Raw genomic sequence first — 20,249 nt, forward strand, 5'->3', positions numbered from 1 at the left:
TGTAGCAGTTGTTAATCAGTTCCCACAAACGTGCAGATGTTGGGGAGGCAGGACGAGATCCCAGCTGGGGAAAATCAGGGCAGCTCTGTTATTCCAGGGTGGTTGGTTGTGCTTTTCACCCACTGAGCACCTGGCCTAGAGAAGTAAACTAAACATAGTCAGGTCAGCTACAGCTCTGGTGGGAGAAATGAGGGCAAGAAATCAATGTTTTCCAAGAGGGAGAAGGGAAGAAAAAAAATAGTCAAACTGTGAAGGAAAGAACTCATTCTCCTGCTCCTGAAAAGGATGTTATAAATAATGCAGTGTTGTGTAAATACAGGCAGCCCTTTGCAGCTGGGAGCTTGTAATAACCCAGAGGTATCACTGTACCCATTTTAAAGATGAAAATCCTCCCGCCACAGCATTTTGTGAGCGAGACATTATCCTGCAAAATTGCCATAAGGTGCAGAAGTGGTTTTTTGAGGCCATTTGGCTCCAAAGTGTATCATCCTCCAGCTTCCAGCCCTTACTCGTCTCGGGATGTGTTTCCCCCACACGTTTTTGTGGCTAGGATTGGAGCACGGACATAAACATGGGAGTGGATGGGAAATGTGCCACGGTATTCGCAGCCTAAACAATGCCAGAGAAAACAGATTGGCTTCCCTCCCTGCCCTGAACAGCACAAGCAGTGGCTTGACTGAATCAAGTAATCTGGGCTTTCATTACCGATCCTTTTCCTGCTATTTGTCTCTTTTGTTCCCTCTTTTTCCCCCTGCGTTTTTGCTCCAGGGTTATTTATTTTTCTCCTCGCTCCTTTTCTTTTCTGTTTTTTATTTTGTAGGCCTGCCTCTTGTTTTTATTATTTTTCCTCTCCTCCTCTTGCCTCACTAATTATTTTCATTTCAAACCTGCATTTCGCACAAAACCAAAAGGAACTTTATGTGAACACATGTTTTTTTGTTGGGTTTTTATTCACTTCTACTGTGCTCCAGGAGTTCTTTAGCTTTGCTGTGTTGTTTACTTAGAAATGCTGGGCACGTCCCTCCCAGCCAAGTTGGTGTGGCCGCTGACTTCCCAGCCTGGTAGAAACCTTCATTAAGTAGGCAATTGGCACGTTCATCACCATTTGTTAACGAGTTAGGATAATCCTAAATCAGACGAGGCTGATGTGTGAAGTCATTCTTCGAGGCTTTACAAGGCAAATTTGTCAGCAGCGCTGAAACCTGTGAAGTCTTGTGGAATCAGAGGATCAGCACCTGCCTGTGGAGGAACAAGGAAGCTGCAAACCATGGTTGTGTGACAAAAATGTGTTCAGAGGAAGAAGGGACCAACACCCATGGTGTCACTCAAAGGTAATTCCTGCTTTGTGCAACTTCCAAGGGGTTCTGTGAACCCTTTGTGCTGATGACACACACCCTAGAAGAGCAGCTGCAAGGACTTGTTCTTTGCCCCGAGCCTCCTTAATCTGAGTTTGTGCCCTTTGTGCATTTCACAGAAGGTGTAGATAAGGCTAAAAGGCAACTTGGGAAAAAGAGCCTATGTAATATAACCTGGGGCCTCATGCCAAGAGTGACAAAGTGCCTGACAAACACAGGTGACCTCACCACAGTCCTGCCAAACTGGGAAGGATGAATACCCCACCTGTGGTAGGAGGAAATTGAGGCACAGGCCATTTTTGCCTGTGGGACCAAGCTGCAGTCTGTGTGGCTGCTATCAGTGTGCCCAAGTGGCCTTGACTGCAATGTTCTCAGCAGAGGGCGAAGAAAACACATCTTTCTTACAAAACAGCAGGATGAGTTATTTTTGGGTCTTTATAAATTGTCTGTTTTCCGACACTATCATTCTTACCCTACCAGGGGAACACGACTGACCTAATTAGAGTCTAATTCCAATAGTACAAGGCTCAACTTTTAAATACAAACTTTTTTCAATCTTGAATTATTTTTTATGTGTGTACAAGCACATCTGATTGGTATGAACCCCAGAGGCGGGGTGCCGAGGAGGAGCAGGGCAATGGGAGTCATCAAAGAAGCTGATGGTGGGAAAACTGGGATAAACAAGGGTCAATTTTCAGCTCTATTTATGAGACTGACTTAATCTGCTGGGAGACTGTATCCTCTGGGATTAAACCTCACATAACCTGATGGAAATTGGGAAATGTTTGATCCCCCACCATGGGGAGGACTGGCAGAGGAAGGATTCAGTATTTCAATCCTCTGTCCAGCAAAAAACATCCAGGGTGATCGATGAGGACACTTTCATTGATCCATAGCTGTCTCCACACCACAGAAGAAATTAAAAGGTGAGAGAAAGATGCTTGTTTTCAATGAAGCCTATTTCACAAAGCCAGCAAGGGTTAATCCAAGCAGCCAAATGCTTGGCTTTAGCTGCAATAGAGAAATCCTGTGAGGTTGAGTGATAAGCCTCTAGCCATACCTGCTTGGATTCTCAAGGACTGTGCCTGAACATGTTGGGGATGGCTCACATCCAGCAGCTGCTGATAGGGAGTCCACAATGCCAAATGACTCAAGAGTCAAACAGCTTCATCCCTGCCCTGAGTGCATACCCAGAATGTGTCCAGCAAAAACATCCAGAACCCAGGCACTGGAGACAGAAACAATGGGCCAAACTCTGCCCTTGGGCAGCAATGTGGCTCTGAGTGCTCGGTCTGGCTGAACAGAGATCCTGACTCCAAAACAGATTCCAGAACTGGATTGTTTGTAATGTGTGTCCTCATGAGAGAGGGTGGTTTGAAGGTAAGGGGATGGTGGTAGAAAGGGCTGCATGTCATGTGTTTGGAGATGATGGTTTCAGGGTCATGTCATGATTTTTGTCTTTTCTGGCTTGACTTCTGCTTTGGAAGTGGCTCAGCAGAAATTGAGGTCATTGCAAGTGGAGCAATGACACTTTCTGAAAAGCACTGGCTGCTTCATGCAGTGAGACTGAGCTACCAGCTGGGAGGTCTGAAAAGCCAGAGTTGTTCTCTGGGTCAATGTGAGACAGGCAAAGGAGAAGTTGTCCTTGGAGGAACTGGTGTCCGAGCATGAGCGGGGAGTGTACACAGCACTGCCCCCACTGTGATTTCCAGAATTGGTTTTACACTTTAACACTGGCTGTGGCTTATAATTTTCCATCCTTGCTCAGAAATTATAGAGGAGTGAAAGGGAGATGGGTTTCAGCTGTCGACGCTTCAGGAGCATTCAGCAGCATTGCTGGATGAAAGGAACAATGTGGTCTTTTTGCACTGCAGAGGTCTCAGAAATACCCAGGCATGAAGCACTGTGTGGTTTTGGGCTTGGTGAGAGGGAAGGCAGAAGCTGGTGCCAGCCCTTCGTCCTCCCCTGGCTGCTGGAGCTCTTTGAGGATGTCATACATCTGGTGCTTTCCTATTTCGTCCTTTCAAGAGGCTCTTTTGAGAGTAAGGTTTGTAAGGAAGAGCCAGGAATAAACAGCTCATGGTGCTGTTTGTGGGATGAGAGGAAAATAAGAAAGGAATTGTTAAAGATGGGACAGTCAGTGAACAAAACCTGGTTATTAATGGGGCTGACATTTTGCTATGGCTGTTAGGTGTGTGTTACAACACAACTTTTCCCATAGTATGTGGAGGAAAGGAAAAACTTTAGGTCTGTAACACAGCAGCTAACAAGACATTATCTTGCAAATAAGATAATAAGCATTATCTTGTTTGCAAGATAACTTCTCATTCTCTCTAACAGAGAGCCTGAGATGCAGGGGAGTGTTTTTTCCTGGGGATGGCCATCCTCCAGTGCTCTGCACTCTTGCAGGACTTCTCTCCCCTTGGCCTCGTTCAGTCCCACCAAGCAGACAGTCGTAAAATCACCTCTCCTTCAGGGACCCTCAAGTTAAAATGTTTGTTTCTCTATCTCTCTGAGCTTTTAAAAACTGAAGTTCTGCATGAGTTTTAACACCATCCTCTGTGCTCCATCAGTACAGTCACTGCTCTTCCAGTTGATCTAAATTGCATTGTCCCATTTTACTGGTGACTACAGCCAGTTATCACAGTTCATGTCTCCTTCTGTTTGTGTTAGCCATGGCGACCATCAGCTTTTGAATCCCCAGGTATCTCAGTTCCTTGGTCACCTGTTCCCTCCCAGCTCTGAGGAGTGCAATGTGTTGGCACAGCAGAAGGACACTGTGCTCCAGGGTGACTGACACAAACACAGGAAGGGTAGCCAGGGCATGAAAGCACCCTGCCATTGCAAAGAGGCATGGTAGATAATGTGTGAGTTAATATTGAGCTGGGATTGTTGCCTGGCTGGCACAGCAAGAACAAACATGCCAGGAACCACCACAGTGTGAGGGATCACGTGGAGGGCAGGGCCATGGCTTCAGTGCTGCCCAGGACCATCGTAGGACAATCTGCTGTGGGGGAAGAGGGTCACACTCAGTTATTCCTCCTCTCCCCAGGGCATAAGAATAAATAGTCTTTTAATAGCACTGTGTGCATCCCCAGGGCTCCAGCAAGCCTTTTTAGAGCCCTTGGGATTTGTTATTAATGAGGAAAGCAGTGGCAGTGTGTTGGTGTCAGTAAGAAGGGCAATGTCAGAGAGGCTCAGGCCATGTGTGCTCATGACCCAGAGGAGGACATTCCTTTTGGACCACTCTGGGTCCTTCATAGATGCAGGTCTCTAACCCTGCAAACATCACAAGGGCTGTGAACCAGCTCTGCATTCTAATATATAACCTCATAGACCAGCACATCAGAGAGGTCACTGGCATTGATGTGGCTCCTACCAACGGGGTTTAACAGCTCTCTTGGAGACACCTCCTATTAATCAGTTATTACCTGAAATGGGAGAGGCTGGGCGAAAGTGACATTTTTGTGAAAGAGGTGAATTAGAAAGTGATGTCAACTTGCAGGCTGCTGCTGTTACTTTTCACTTGTTTTAGCACATCTGCTGCACGAGTGCAGTGGGGAGCACTCATCACTTCCCCTTTCTTACCACAGGATGTTTTTGCTGGATCACCAGCCTTGGACAGACAATAGTTGTGTAGCCCAAACAATGGGCAATTTTCTTCCCTTCTCTTAGACAAGAGGCTGGGATGCCACAGCAGCCCCTCCCCTGCAGCCCTCTTATGCAATTTGCTTGCCCACAATGCTAAACCCCTTTAAATGTTGCCAGAAGAATGATCTGAAGAGCCTTTCTCTCTGCTTTATTCCTCCTGGGTGCCATTTCAGTGATACTCATGTTAGAAAAATAATCTCAGTAAGTACAGAGTATACCACCACATTTGGTCTAAAGAGCTGTGAGAGGATAAAAGCATCACTTTAATACATGCAATTTGTATAAAATCATCTGTCAGTGAGTGTTCAGAATGGCCCCACCTGCAGATCTGAGTCATGGCAGCAATTTTGACTGAGAGGTGGACATTTTATCAACTATGATTTTCTTAAATCTGGGGAGCTGGAGAGACACAGCACTTCAAGAGACCTGGGGAAAAGAAAAAAACAAAAAAAAAACCACTAAACAAACAAACAAAAAAAACCCCAAAAAACAAAAGCCTAATTACTAATTTGTTTTGGACAAATTAGTAATTTCCTTGTATGCAAAGATGTTGCACAGTTTATTTCCATATTTTGGGGGCTAGCTAACATTCTTGTTTTCCTCTGAAGTCTTTCCTTGCTTCAGTTTCTGTGTGAGAGAGGAGAAAATACTGAACCACAAACCCACTTCCTACTGAGAAATCACAACAGCTGTTAAAAATTATTGGAAAATCAAAGGGTTTGTGTGAGGGAAGAAATGTAGCTAATCCCAGCCTGGGAGTTACTGCTCCAGCACCTGGTTTCTCCTCCTGTCTTTCACTGCTGTTCTTTATGTCCTTCTGGTATGGGACCTCTGAAGGAGAAGAACCAGCCTTTGGATGCAAGAGAAAAGATAACTCCCTGAGTACAGTTGCTTCAAGGTGTCTTAAAAGGGGCAGATCCCATAAAATGGAGAATAAAGTTCCTGTCACAGCACACTGCTACAGCTCAGCTCTTCAGAGCAGCCTGGAGAAGCAGGAATCAGGGATGTGCTTTCATAAAATGGTTAATTGATTACTGCCAGCCAGTGATTATGTGAATCATTGAGCACATCGTGGCTGTGCAATGCTGGAGATGTCTGAGACACTGACCTACCAAAGCTGGCAGTGCTGCTGCTCAGTTCTTCTGCCTAGGTGTGGAGGTCACTGCTGGACCCACTGACAGCTCAGCACACGCTGCATGTGTGTTATGAGGCAAAATAAATGTTTGGGCAGAGGCAAAATCCACTGCTGACCTGCAGGCAGAGCCACGTGAGATCTGACTGGCAGGTAATTGAAGAAGAACCTGGGTTTCCTTAAGGCTGAGTATGCCAAAGGCAGGGGAGTAATGTCCGAGGCAGGTGAGTGTGATGTAGGGTCCTTGTGGTGTCTTCAGGGAGCACAGAGAAGGGGACGGTGCTGAACTGGGCAGAGTAAGAGATTTGTGGCCCTTCCCAGTGTGATGGGGACAAAGGACACCACATCCTGACCCATCCACACCCACCAGCACGGTGTGTTTGCTGGTGCTAAACTGGCCAGAGGCTCCACTGTATCCCCCATACAGGTGATGCACTTCCCGTTTCTCTGACAGAAAGCAGCCAGCGCAGTGTCTGCGCCTGAGGGGGAAAGTGAGCTGCCTAAAGCCAAATGTCATCATCTTGTGCAACCTGAGTGCAGAGAGAACGCCCGGGGCAGAGAGAATGTGGGAATCCATCCCCAGGTGATGAGGCTGGGGAGTGCTGGAGATGTGGGCACCGACTGTGGGATCACCCGGCCCGCAGCACCTCCTGCCCTCACGGCCCTGCCCGGGTGGCTCCCTGGGGCTGGCAGGTCACCGACTCAGGCAGAAGGTGAGAATACAAATTATACTGCCACAGGACTGCATCCTTCAGAGGATCTGCATTTGAGCCTGGGCAGGTGTCTGGCGCAGGTCTGTCTCCTCCAGCCCGTTCCCTCCTGGACCCTCAACAGGAGATACAGGGCATGACACATGGAGGTGGCAGATCGGGCACAAGGGAAGATGTATCTGCACAGACACCCCCGGAGCTGGGACAGACGGGACACAGGAGCAGCTCCTTGTCCCTCCAGAGGCAGCAGGCCCTTTCAGCAATTTCCAGCCCCAGGGGAGCGGGGACCGACATCTCGATCCCGGAGAACCCCGCTCCCGGGGGACGCGCCCGGGGCCCGGCCCTGAGGCACCGAGCGGGCGGGGAAGCGCCGCCTCCCTCACGTGATGGCGGGCACGGGCACAGGCCGGGGCCGGGGCGCGGTGGCGGCAGAAGCGGGCGGACAGCGGACGTCATGCAGCTCCTGCCCAGCCTCTCCCCCGTCACCTGGCTGCTCCTCGTCGCCCTCCTGTGCCTCGTGGCCCTGTAAGTAGAGGCCGGTCCTTGGAGGACCGGGCAGGAGAAGAGCCCGGTGCCAGTGGGGTTCGAGTGAATTAGCGCTGAAACCACCCGGGGCCCCCGCGCTGCCCTCAGGGCACAGCGAGGGCTGCTCAGGGCGGCTGCGGGGCCCCTCTGCCAGCGAGAAGGAGCGAGCTGGGCTCGGCGGGGAGGGAAATTAAAGGAAATACTTGATTTGTTTTAACTTTTCCCAGTAAGGAACTTCCGGTTGTTTAAAGACAGCAGCGCCCGTGGCGTCCTTGGGCTGTGCCAGCTGGGAGCCGCACAGGGCGATGCCGGAACTGCTGCCAGCAGAACCCCCCGATTAAGTAGTTCTGTTGGCAAAACTTCGGCTTATATGGCTCGAGGGAGCTGTAATGAGCTATACAGGCAAAAACTTAATTTTGCTGTGGTAATTTATGTCCCTGCCGTGCCGCTGTAGCGCGGCCACCTGAGCATCGCAGGAGGTCTTTGCAAAGACAAACACAAGGGCAGGCCTCAACTTCAGAGCTCAATCGCTCCAAGATCTCTCCTGAGTCACCTGAACCACAGTTGTCTGAGCTGGGCAACTAAATGAGGCCCTGAGCTGCCCAGGTACACTAGTTTGCTTAGGCTGGGCTGCAGCTCCTTTCAGCCCTTGTCTTCCATCAAAACGTACCCCAAGTCATCCTGCATTTATTGCAAAGAGTATCTTCAGCAGAGCTGCTGCTGGTCCACAATTTCAGCTTTCCCTAAGTGACAGAAACCAGTTATTTGAGCAGTTCCCTGTATTCAGGAGGAAGTATCTTCTCTTTTTGTTGCATAAGTGCTTCTCACATGCTCTTTGTTGGCAGCTATGGGATATGGCCCTACCGGACCTTCAAGAAGCTGGGCATTCCTGGCCCACGGCCTCTGCCATTTGTGGGAACTTTCCTGGAGTACCGGCATGTGAGTACCAGCAGCTGCTGCTCTGTAGTGTCTTAGATCCTTCTTGTGGCTGGTGCTGTTTTCCCCATTCTTTGAGCATCTCTTTCCTTTTTCCTTGATTCAGTCAGATGAAAATTATGCTTTTAGGTAGGAAGCTCTTTGGACACACAGAGAACATAAAAGTTCAGGCTGACCTGAATGAGGTGTGCTGTATTTTAAAACTGCTTTGTAATTTAAATTTTTTGTTTCTCCCTGTGTTTCTACCTGCTCTCGAGCAACTGAAGTTCTGTTGGAAACAAACAAAAAAAAAAATATTGGAGAAATTCCTAAGACTGCTGTTTTCTGGGATCTGCATGTTTCTTTGTCTTTTTTATCACCAACATGAAGAGGCTGAATTAGCCCCAGAAATGCTTCATCCAACCACTTGCTTGTGGGGCAGCCTGAGACTAAGCCAGACAAATACATTTTTAAATAAAACTCAAACATTATCAAGCTACGAACAAGGCAGTAGCTGACCACAGATAACTGATTGCAAATGCAGAATTAGTGTATTGGCTTCAATAAAATAGGTGTTTTACTTGTATTTGCTGGGTTCACATCAATCACGTTGCCTCTTACTAATGGTTTAGTGAGCCTTATGTGTCTCGTAAGTTTCATTGTTACGTGTAACATCAGTTAAAACCTGATGGAAACAAAATAAAAGTCTGTGTTCAGTTACTGCAGAGGAAGATCATATGAGGATGAGACAGTAGCAGCTCTAGCTTGTTGAGCAGAAGGTGAAAGGACACCCTGGGATCCAGTTCTGCCTCATAACTCTGCTCACTAAAACTTTGTACCCTGTCATACCTTGTCTTCATTACATTTTTAAATCAGGTTGGCTGGTGGAAGTTGAAAGTGCCTTTTTATTTTTTCAATCTCTGCTCTCTTTTTTTCTCTCCAATGCAAATGTCCCCTAAGCATCTGCATGATGCTTAAGAGGACCACACACCTCCCAGCCTCAACCTCTGCCACTTACAATGGGGCTGTGGGATGCACTTGTGTGCTGACAGCTGTGGCCTGCTTTGATCACTTTTCACCAGCAAACTGTTCATTTGTCCTTTCTTCTTTTCCAGGGAGTCCACAATTTTGATCAGAAATGCTTTGAAAAGTATGGAAAAATCTGGGGGTGAGTTTCTACAGAACAAAACTACTAGTTTGGGGTGCTCCACAGCCCCAGAATAGAATGGAAAAAAATTACATTGATGTTATATTCCTCAGTACTGTAATTCCAGCAGTGACAGCCTGGGATAATCAAGGTTTAGCACTGGGAAAGTCTCCACCCATCTCTCCAAGGCTTTCTCCTGCTGGGATTTCAGTGTGGTGTGGGGCTGGGATGGTGATGGCCAGTTTATGGGGTCATTTCTTTGCATAAGCTTTGAAAATCACCTCCACTGCTTGGTGTCAAACTGAGCCTGCTGCCTTTGAAGCTGCTCTTCTGTGTCTGGAGCAGAAAGCAAGCTGCAGGCTGCCACGGTGTTTTTCATCTTGCTCCCTGCTTCTCCCAGAGCTGGGGCACAAGCTACCTTTCAACCTGCCTCCCTGCTCCCTGCACAGTGCTTGTTTTATGCAGGGGCCTCTTATCATGCTTCCACTGAGAACCTCTCAAACCAAAACAAAATTGCTCTGCAAAAAAAATCCTGGGAGGCTTCATGAAACCTGGTGCATTTTTTCGAAAGATTAAATGTTCACAAGCTTCTTGAAGATGGCAGCTTCCCTCAGCTGTGGCCCAGGGCTCCCTGCCCTTTAGCCCACACCATGACTTTTAAGTTTTTCTGTCTCTGTTGATTGGAAAATGGAAGAGACAGATGAGGTTTTCACCTCTCAGTGCCTTGTAGGCCAGGCAGGAAATCTCTTTACTCCACAGGTAGATTGTTTGGTGTGGATTTCTTGTCTCCAGCCATCAGTAGTGGAAACAGCTCAGACAGCCAAGCGCAGGGGATCAACATCGTGGCAAAAAGCTGCCTTTTATCTAAATCCACACAGCTTTGGCAACTCTTCAGTACCACAGACAATTGCTAGAAATGCTCATGCTGCCCATGTTTGTCACTGTAGTTCCCTTTCTCCTCTTTCACTATATAATAAACAAGTTCCAGCCTCGACCTTCCAGCTGGTCTGTCAGAGGACCCAAACCCTTTGTGTCATGGCTCTGGCCATGGACAGAGCAGGCTCCTTTTGCTCCAGCTGACCATGAAGGATGGACTGACTGAGGATTTCTGTTGGCTTAGGATTTATGATGGCAGGCAGCCTGTGCTGGCTGTTTTGGACCCCATCCTCATCAAAAACATCCTGGTGAAAGAGTGCTACAGCGTTTTTACTAATCGCCGGGTAAGTACCTAGTGCTGTGCTTTGCTGTCCAGTGCAGAGCACATGCAGCAAGAAAGGAGTTTCTTCTTAGTTTCTATTTTCCTCTGAGCCCTTCATCAAGTACTTGCTCTCTGATGTTCTCCAGTTTATTGATGGTACCAACATCAAAACTCTGCTAGGGAGGTGTAGGGGCCACTCTGGCTGGGACATTGGGCCATCAGCCTGCATGTGCCCTAGGGGCTGATGTTATTTATGACTCCTATACTTTTGTTCCCTTTTTGTTGTTTGCTGGTTGAGGTAGAGCTGACCTGACTTCAGGGGCCAAGCCAACGCTCAATGGAAGGTTTTTCTTTGCATTTCTGTCACATGGAAGGAGGCTGTAAACCTTCACCTCTCCTGTTCCCCTGTGCAGAACTTTCGTCTGAATGGGATCCTGGAGTCAGCCCTCAACCTGGCTGCAGATGAGCAGTGGAAAAGGATTCGTATGGTGCTGTCTCCAACCTTCACCAGTGGGAAGCTGAAGGAGGTAAAGCACAGGCCACTGGTACTTTGGATCCATAGCTGGAGGAGAACTGAGCTATTTCTGAGTGCAGACCTTCCCCTCAAATGGGGAAGTGCCCTGTTTGCCAGGACCACATCCATGAGCACCTGCATTGTTGGTACCATTCAGCAATGCAATGTCTGGCTGCCATCCCAGGGAGGGAGTCAGGAGAAGGGGGTGGGGGATGAAACAGCACACGAGGCATTGCAAGCTGCAGCTGTTGATCTTATGGCCTGTGTTTTCATCCTGCTAAACACATAACTCACACCAGGCTTGTCCATTTTCCATGTGCCCAGGAGCCTGTTCATCCCAGCTGGAGTGGATGCTAAGCTGGAGTGGGAGCTGTGTGTGGATTTTTGAAGGAGAGCCTTGCTCAGTCCTAGTCAGATGAGCTCTCTGGACAGGTTGTTAAGATGAGAGAAAACAGTGACTGAGGCCTGGAAATGAGACCTTCCCCTTGCTTGCCCTTCCTCCCCAAACCAGATGTGTAAAATGGCAAGTGGCAGATGGCAGTGTGGCCCAGCCTTGTTTGGTGGCAGGGAAAGAGTCAACAGTGCTTTCTGCTTTGGTTTGCATTTCAGATGTTCCATATCATTAATCACTATGGTGAAAAATTAGTGAAAAACATTGAGAAGAAAGTGGCTAATGATGAGTTTGTGACTGCAAAGGAGTGAGTAATATTGTGGGGTTGACAGGAAAGGGTTTGTATTCAGTGTGGGGAAGGGACTGTTCTGAAGAGCCTTTTCCATGGTGCAGCATGAATCCCTTGTCAGCTATGGAAGCAAACTCCACAGCGGTCATGGGCATGGCATGTTCCTCAGCAGTGGGCTTGCTGTGCTCTGCTGAAATGGCAGAGCTCTGCCCTTTTCCCATTTCATTTTATTGGGGATGCATTTTGAGATAGGAATCATTTCCCAAAGTTTTTCTAGAAGCTGCACAAGATACAGTATTTTTGGATGTCATTTTTGCAATCTCTTTTACAGATGAAAATCAGAATATAGTCATTGTTACCCGAGACTGCAGTGCTTTCCAGCTACAGCTTAGGTTTTTGAAGCTTAGAAAATGAGGGGAATGAATGCAATCGGGAAACTTCAAAAATGAAATGACGGTTAATGCCAGATGAGGACAGACCTACTATGCTAGGACTGTGCATTAAGAGAGATTCCTTCTCACAAGGATTGTTCCTAGATGGGCTCTTATTTACTGCTGTGGTTGGGTTCATCTCATTCACTCTCTCTTGTTCTCTACTCAGCATTTTTGGAGCTTACAGCATGGATGTGGTGACCAGCACTTCTTTCAGTGTCAATGTTGACTCCATGAACAACCCCAATGATCCTTTTGTCACCAACATTAAGAAATTTCTCCAATTCAGTTTCCTAAGTCCTGTATTCTTACTCTTAGGTATGATAAACCTCATCTCATATAGCCCTGAATCAATGTCAAAGGTGCTGCATTTTCTGTAAGCTCCCTTAGTAGTTTTGAGTCCTTTTTGCTATATGGGAGATGCTCAACACTTTGCAGGATTAGATTTACAGTCTCAGATCTGCAGAAATATTTCCCCAAGGAAACCACAGCCAGGATTTTTACAGCTCATGTGGATCTTGGCAGCATCCTCCAATGAGGAGAGACCCTGTTTGCAGAGATTGTGGAGAGCTGCTCTATCAGAGAGCTGCACTTAGTGTGGTATTGTGGTCATAAAGTAACATATGGAAGAGGTTCTCAAATGCTGTTCCCTTCCAACTATGGTTAGGTAAAAAGAGATGGAGGCAACAAAAAGGGTCAAGGTCCAGATGTACTGTTCCTTTCTATGCTTTGGGCCAGTTTTGATTTTCTCAGGGCCCCTTTGAGCTCAAATTTGTTGGTCTCTTCTTTCCTTTTAGTGTTGTTCCCCTTTGTTGTCCCTGTGCTGGAAAAGATGAATGTGACTCTGTTACCCTCAGATGTCATGGAGTTCTTCAAGAATGTCTTCACAAAAATGAAGAAGGAACGGGAAAAGGGCAGCAGCATGGTGAGTCCAGCCTAGGTGGCCTCTTCAGGAAAAGTCCTGAGTGCAGGAGGAATCTGGTGGCATCTTCAGAAGCTGTGGTGTGTCACCTGCTCTCCAAGCTCACCAAACCCAAGAAAGGCCAGAACCACACCCTGCCTGGGGGTCCAAGTGGAGAAAGCATCTGTGTTCCTGGAGGGTCTGTAGTCCAGACCTCATCATGTACTGAAGCCGTGAGCTGTGAGTGGAGCAGGTGTCTCAGCAAGGGACTTGTGCTGGACAAGGTTTGCCTCCTCCCCACCCACATCTTCTCTGCCTCTCTTTCTCCTCAGGACAGGGTGGATTTCCTGCAGCTCATGATTGAATCACAGAACTCACATGATGGCTCCGAGTCTGCTGAGACCAACTTGGACAAAAGTATGTCTTGAGATGTGTCCCCCTCTCACAGAAAGCAGTAGCTCCTTATCCATTTAAAAGGGAAGCAGGGAGAGGATTTTAGCTGTTAATCCCATGAAAGATTCAGGGTCTTAGTAGTGGGGCCATAATGATGTTTATCACAGGTCAGCCATATTTGTATTGTATCTCATTTCTTGGGATAACTTCTGAGGTGTGTTTGTGCAACAAAGAACAAAAAGAGTGAATTTTCTTGCTTTTTGTCACCGAAGACCAGCACTGTTGGCTGTATATTGAAAAGCACACAAAGCATGTATGCTGTGTGTACCTTGCTCACCTGTGAGCTAATCTCTGTTCCCTAATCTAGGTGAAGTGTAAGAAGGTAAAGGCTCAGCCAAGGCATAGTCCTGGTCTGTCAACTCAAAGCAGGATGCTTTTAAACCTTTGAGGTGCCAGGACAGGGTATTTGTAGGACACGCTGCACTGCATCCTGCACCCCTTTGTGGTACCTGAGGGTAAGCTGGCTGTTTCCTTTACCAGCTGTTGTGTAGCTAGAAGTAGGATTACCCGTTACCTAGACTGATGACTGAATTCCCAAGAGTTAGTTACTGTAATTTTCAGCTTCTTATATGTGCTTCTATGCCTTTTTTCAGCATTAAGTGATGAGGAGATTCTGGCCCAGGCTCTTATCTTTGTCTTTGCTGGTTATGAGACCACCAGCTCCACCCTCAGCTACATAGCCTACAACCTGGCCACCCACCCTGACGTGCAGCAGCGACTCCAGGACGAGATTGATGCACACCTGCCCAACAAGGTAAAGGAGGGTGGGAAGATGCTGCGCTTGTTCCCACCTGCCTTGCAAACCCAGATTGGAAGCAGAGTGGCAGAGGTGCTGGCACTGAGATTCCCCCTTCCCTGGAAGCACAGGAGGGTTGTAGGGGTGGCAGTTGCTGTGCTGTGTTCTCAGTCCTCCCATTCTCTCCCAGGCCACTCCCACGTACACCGCCATCACTCAGATGGAGTACTTGGATATGGTGGTGAACGAATCCATCCGGCTGTACCCCGCTGGGGGCCGGCTCGAGAGGGTCTGCAAGAAGACTGTGGAGCTCAATGGAGTGACTATTCCAGAGGGAATGGTGGTCCTGATCCCAGCCTTTGTGCTCCACCGCGACCCGCAGTACTGGCCAGAGCCAGACGAGTTCAGGCCTGAGAGGTGACGGCCACAGCGGGGAATAGCTGCATGCTCAACCTCAGCCCTGGGAGTGGGAATGGCAGCAAAAGTGGGGAATGCATGATTATAACATTTAAATTAGGCATTTATCATTGTCTGACATCTAGTCCCAGCATTACCGTGAGGGGAGTTTTATGATCTACATCCATAAACTGTGCATGGAATTTAATTAACTGCATTGAAAGGAGCAACAGTGAGAGCAGCTCCCAGCAGCTGTAACACTGTGGGGTTTATGGCCAGATATTAAAGCAAGAGCCACTGGGTGACTGGCACAATGCCCTGCAAATCAGCAGTGGAAGGGCAAAGATGGGTAGGAAATAAAACTTAATTTTTAACTCAAGCTCTGAAGCAATCTTTGCTTAGGAGCGCTATCAGACCATACAAAATGATGCAATAGCCCAAAGCAGACCTGGGATACCATGAACATGGTCATCTTCAGGTGGCCACCATGACATTGATGCTTGGTCCAGAGAGAGCAGGACCATACTTCTGCCCTTGCACCAAGAGCTGAAATACCCCTGGAAACTAATCTTGATGTGGGAACATTGTGACCTTAGAGACAAAACATGGCAGTGGTATCAGGCAGAAGCGCCTGTGAAGCCTGTGGTCACCTTGTATTGGATTCAGAAGGAAATATCCAAATACAAGTGCTCTGGCAATGGACCAGGCTACACCAGTTTCTCCAGTAGCCACATCCTTATTCCAGTTGTCAAACTTGGCGTGGGTGGCTGGACAGGAGCTCTTTAGGGCTCACTTACCTTGCTGGGAGTTCATCAGAGGGATGTGCTGGTGTCTGAGTAGTGAGATACTTCACTTCTGACTTAGCATAGCTGAGGTTTGTACCTCATGCACTGGGAATGAAAAGCTTTCTGACATGAAAACCCACTGATCACTAAGAAGTATTACTGAAAATGCTCAGTGGCAAATTTGTCTGTGAAGCTGATTGTTCTTCCCTGTTTTTCATGATGAGGGAAGGAGTGGGGCTGGCATGTCTCAAAAGCAGCCCTGCCTTTAGTCACGCAGGGGGAGAACATCTTTGTGTTTGCTCAGTCCTTTTATCTACAGGGAAGCTGTGGAGCTGTAGACCTGTGTGGTTTAGGGTTTGAAATCTGGGCTCAGTTTTGGAGCTGAGAGGGAGTTCTGAGACAAGAGCAGTTTTGAAATCCATTAGCGTATTTCAGGTATTTCCAGGACACCCAATGCACCTGGATTTGCACAACCAAGTCTGAGCACTGGGATGAAAGTAGAGGCATAACATATCTATTGAGACAGAAATAAGGGACTTAGCTTCTAATATGCACAGAAACACAAAAAGCTTTTCCCTTCCCAGACCCCTCATTACTTCAGATTTGGAAGCTAACACATCCTGCAACAGAGTGGCTCTTGCTAACTTTTTTTTTTGTTGTTGTTGTTATTATCAGGTTCAGTAAAGAGAACAAAGAGGGTATTGACCCCTACACCTTCCTGCCATTTGGGGCTGGCCCCAGGAACTGCATAGGGATGAGGTTTGCTCATCTTGTTGTGAAAGTGGCTGTGGTTGTCCTGTTGCAGCACTTCTCATTCAGACCCTGCAAAGACACACCGGTGAGGATGTGGGGTGATGTCTCTCATTATCTGCCCCTTACTCCCTCTGAGATGGTCCTACTGTCACATGAGAATAACTATTTCAATCTGCTCAGTTAATTGTAAGGGGTTCACCACGAGTTACTCATGCTTTGTAAAAAGCCTCTACAGAAGCATATTAAATGTTTGTGGGATGTTTTAGGCTGAAATGCCTGAAGTCCTGTGCCTGTCTTTGGGTGCACCTAAATTGTGGGGTTCTGTCTCCCCCACAGTGTCCTGTTGGTATGTTTGACCCAGCTTAGGAAGACCCTGCTGCAGAGAGCAGTAAGAGAATATCCCATAGCCCATGCCAAAGCTGTGTTTTGCAACACAAACATGGCTGTTCTCTGTGGGACATCTCAAGACACCAAAATTCATCTCATATGACCCAGGGAAGTCCGTAAAGGGTAGCAATTTTCAAGCAAGAGCAATATGGGTTAAGTTTGAATTGGTGACCCTCTCCCTCTTTAGGGCTATGCAGGATCCCACCAGGCTTTGGTTTTACCCAGGATCCCAGTGAATGCTGCATACAGCACTGATGGGATGGGCCTTGCAGGGTGGGAGTGTTTGACATGAAATAAATGCAGGAGCTGTTGAAAATGATGTATCAGTCCAGCCCTGCTGAGAGCACAGCAGCTCCTGTGCCTCAGGCAGGCAGCACCACGGTGTTTCCAGCCTGACCCAGCTCCCTGCACTCACTGCTGCAAAAGGCTGGGCCATTATTATATTCTGTTGGTGAGGAGAGCTTGGGAAATCAGAGCAGAGGGGGCAACAAGTCACTCAAAGGACGTTTGTTGTAAGAAACAGAAAAGTCCTTATTAAATTATTACTTGGCATGGGTGCTCAGCTGGAATCTCTGCAGATTCAGATTGCAGCTCAACTGGTAACCTGGAGGTGAAAGACTGTAATAGTCCATTAACAATGCAGTGACCTATCCACCCTCCCCCAAGTCTAATGACATTTTTCTAGTCCTCTGCAATCCATAAAATTGATTCTTTTTATAACTGCCTTTAATTAAAAGGAGACAAGTTAAATATGTATTGTCTTATTGGTGCCCATAGGTTTATGGGGCTCTTTCAGCCCTTTTTTTCTACAGAAGGTGTCATGTACATCAGAGTGGGAGGGAAAATTTCATGCTGGAACATCCCTTTGGAACATGTGTATGGAGGCTGCAACCTCCTCTCACTGCTCCACTGATGGCACATTGGGCTCCAAGCCATATTGCTTACATTTCCTGAAACAAAGCTTACTGGGATATGGGGGTGAATGTGGCCTGTTGGGCTGGGGGTGTGTCACCCTTGTCCTGATGGGGAGAGAGGGAGCTGGGATATGAGCAGCATCCATTGGTGGGGGAGACTTAAAACACACTTCCCTCCCTTGCAAGATGATTCCTCCAACACCAGCTTTAAACATTGTTTCTAAAGAGATTCCCAGCCTTTCATGTTGAAGACGCTTTTGCTTTGCTACTTGGTCTGACAGCAATTTTAGTTTTGCTCTTCCTGGAGAGCTTATTCCTCCTCCAGCTCCCATTGTCATCTAGCTGCCCTTAGCACTGACACACACGTGCACTAAACAAAATGGCAGTGCATGCCCCATTTAGCTGCAGCACCCTGGCTGGGGTTTGGCTGCTCTTCCCTCCATGTGCAGCCTGTTGATCAGTGCACCAAGCTCTTTGTACCATGGCACGTGAAAGCCAGAGCTCACTGACCAGTTGATCCAAGAGCTGAGTGCTGTTAAACACCTGCTGGTGGCTGCTTTGCATGAGCAATAGTGATGGTCCTGCTGTAAGTACACCTGTGAGCTGGGAAATGCATTGAAAACAAGTGGTGGCTGGGAAGTGTGTGAGCTGTAAGTCTCCTGTTGTCCTGTCTGTCCTTTGTCCCAGCTGATGTGGCTGTTTCGTTGTTTTTCCCTCCTGCTCAAGATCCCACTGGTCCTGGACTCGAAAGGTTTCATGCAGCCAAAGAAGCCCATTGTCCTGAAGATGGTCCCCAGAGCCCAGGCTGACCTGAAGAAGTGAAGGAAGCAGGAACAGAGCAAGAGACTTTTATTTAATGGAGCCTCCTCCAGCTCTTGAGAGGAGACCAGGTTAATGTGTGCACTGTAGGAATGTCAGGGGGGCAACCCCCCCCTGTTTCACGGGGGGTTTGGCCCAGCACAATTACATGAGCATTATTCTAATGAACATGAGCCCCAGGTCCTGCTGTCCCCAATCACAATAGGCATTTTGCAAGACCATTTGCACTCCTGTTATTTGGGCATTTTTTTCTCTCTCTCTGAAGAGGCACTTTTCTAAGCAATTTGATTCCAGACACTGTCAGTCTCTTCTGGCAGTGTAATTTAAATCAAGACTGGGAGAGCAAATTGCACATAGTTAAGTAATGCTGCCATTGCTCCTGTTCCCTCTGCCTGCTGGGTGATTCTGTGTGTCTCCTGGTTTTATTCTCCTGGGAATGCAGAGTTGTCCAAGGGCGTTTCCTCAGCTCTGTGCTATGACCCTGACAAGTGTTAAAAATGGTCACTCCCTTACAGGACTGAATGCCTGCAGTAGATTTTCTGATGCTGATTTATTTAGATTTTGGTATGCTTTTAGATGGCTTTTGTGTGATTCCAAGTGCACGTGGGATAACTGGAGGAGCCCAGAGAACAGCAGTTACCCCTAAGGACTGGAGATTTGCAGAGTGGGAGAGAAGTGTCCCACATGTGTTTCTTGATTGTTTGCTTATTTTATCGTGGGCATGCAGCCACCTGCCATGGGAGGGATTGTCAACACAGGCACCATCCATACTGCTATCATGACACCTTTTAGTCTGATTTATATTAGGCCACTGTAAGACCAACTTAATTAAATTAAGAATTATGCAAGATGCAGCACTGAGGGCCTTCAGAGGTCCTGGGCAATCCTGTCTGGAAGAAAGGTGCCTTTGCCTATTGAAAGCTTCAAAATCTTGCCAAACTTTGTAATTTTTGTACAATCTAGAATTTCACATTATTCCTCCAAAAACTGCTGCAGGAATGCTAACTGCAATAAAAAGTTCACTTGCCTCTTCTGTGTCCAGCTGATGCCAGTCTCTGCTGCTGTGCTTTCTCCATACACAAGTGACTCCATCTGTAGATCTCATAAGCCTTTGGCCAGGTGATGAAAACTCTTTTTATCCTGGATGAATCCCTGTAGGTTCTATAAATCCTAAGAACTGCTCCTGGAGATGCAGAGCTAAAGGTGCAACAGCCCAAAAGGAACAGCTCAGCAGAGTCATTGAGGATGTGAAGTGATTCCTATTGCAAAAGGAATTTTATTCACTACATAGCAGTTTTTATATTTCTTTTATATTCTTTTTTTATGGAGGTAGATAGATTATACATATGTTATTATATATTCTTTTCATACTTACTTTCTATATTTTTTAGGAATTGAGTAGAAAACCTCAGAAGGGATATAATAACCTTTCTGCAGCAAATTAAATTCCCCAGTGAAAGACACCTTTGACTGGAAGTGTAGGGGAGGAGTGAGGCTGCTTCTCTAGAGAGTCATCAATGAGCTGGGTGAGAGGGTTAGAAAATTCCCAGCAGCCCAGGCAGCCATGGCTTGCCCTTCTGCCCTGATCACCTGCAACTCCCTTCTGCCACCAATGTCCAAAAGTGACAATCCATCTTTGTTTTCAGCTGTTGCTGTCCTCTTTTCCAAAGTCAAGGCAGGGTGACAGCACATGGACTAAATGTACAGGCAGTCAGACCCCTGGAGGACAAACAGCTGAAAAGTGCCTGTACCATCACAGTGGTTCATAAAAAGGGGCATGGAAAATCCTCTGCCTTGAGAAGTGACCAAGAAGATGAGGATGACAAAGTCACCTGCAGTGTCACAGG

The 20,249-nt window shown here is 47.3% G+C and overlaps 1 protein-coding gene across 1 annotated transcript; it reads left to right on the top strand.

Annotated features, from left to right (window-relative positions):
- Nucleotides 1-7,246: 7,246 nt before the first annotated feature.
- Nucleotides 7,247-19,423, top strand: LOC121334460 (cytochrome P450 3A29-like). Its single transcript, XM_041401635.1, has 13 exons — nucleotides 7,247-7,373; nucleotides 8,219-8,312; nucleotides 9,404-9,456; nucleotides 10,556-10,655; nucleotides 11,047-11,160; nucleotides 11,757-11,845; nucleotides 12,428-12,576; nucleotides 13,056-13,183; nucleotides 13,492-13,576; nucleotides 14,206-14,366; nucleotides 14,539-14,765; nucleotides 16,205-16,367; nucleotides 18,310-19,423. Exons 1-13 carry the CDS (start codon nucleotides 7,303-7,305, stop codon nucleotides 18,403-18,405), a joined length of 1,530 nt encoding a protein of 509 aa, XP_041257569.1. The 5' UTR covers nucleotides 7,247-7,302; the 3' UTR covers nucleotides 18,406-19,423.
- The last annotated feature ends 826 nt before the right edge of the window (nucleotides 19,424-20,249 follow it).

Source organism: Onychostruthus taczanowskii, unplaced genomic scaffold (assembly GCF_017590055.1).
Source record: "Onychostruthus taczanowskii isolate IOZ18803 unplaced genomic scaffold, ASM1759005v1 scaffold19, whole genome shotgun sequence".
Lineage (NCBI taxonomy): Eukaryota > Metazoa > Chordata > Aves > Passeriformes > Passeridae > Onychostruthus > Onychostruthus taczanowskii.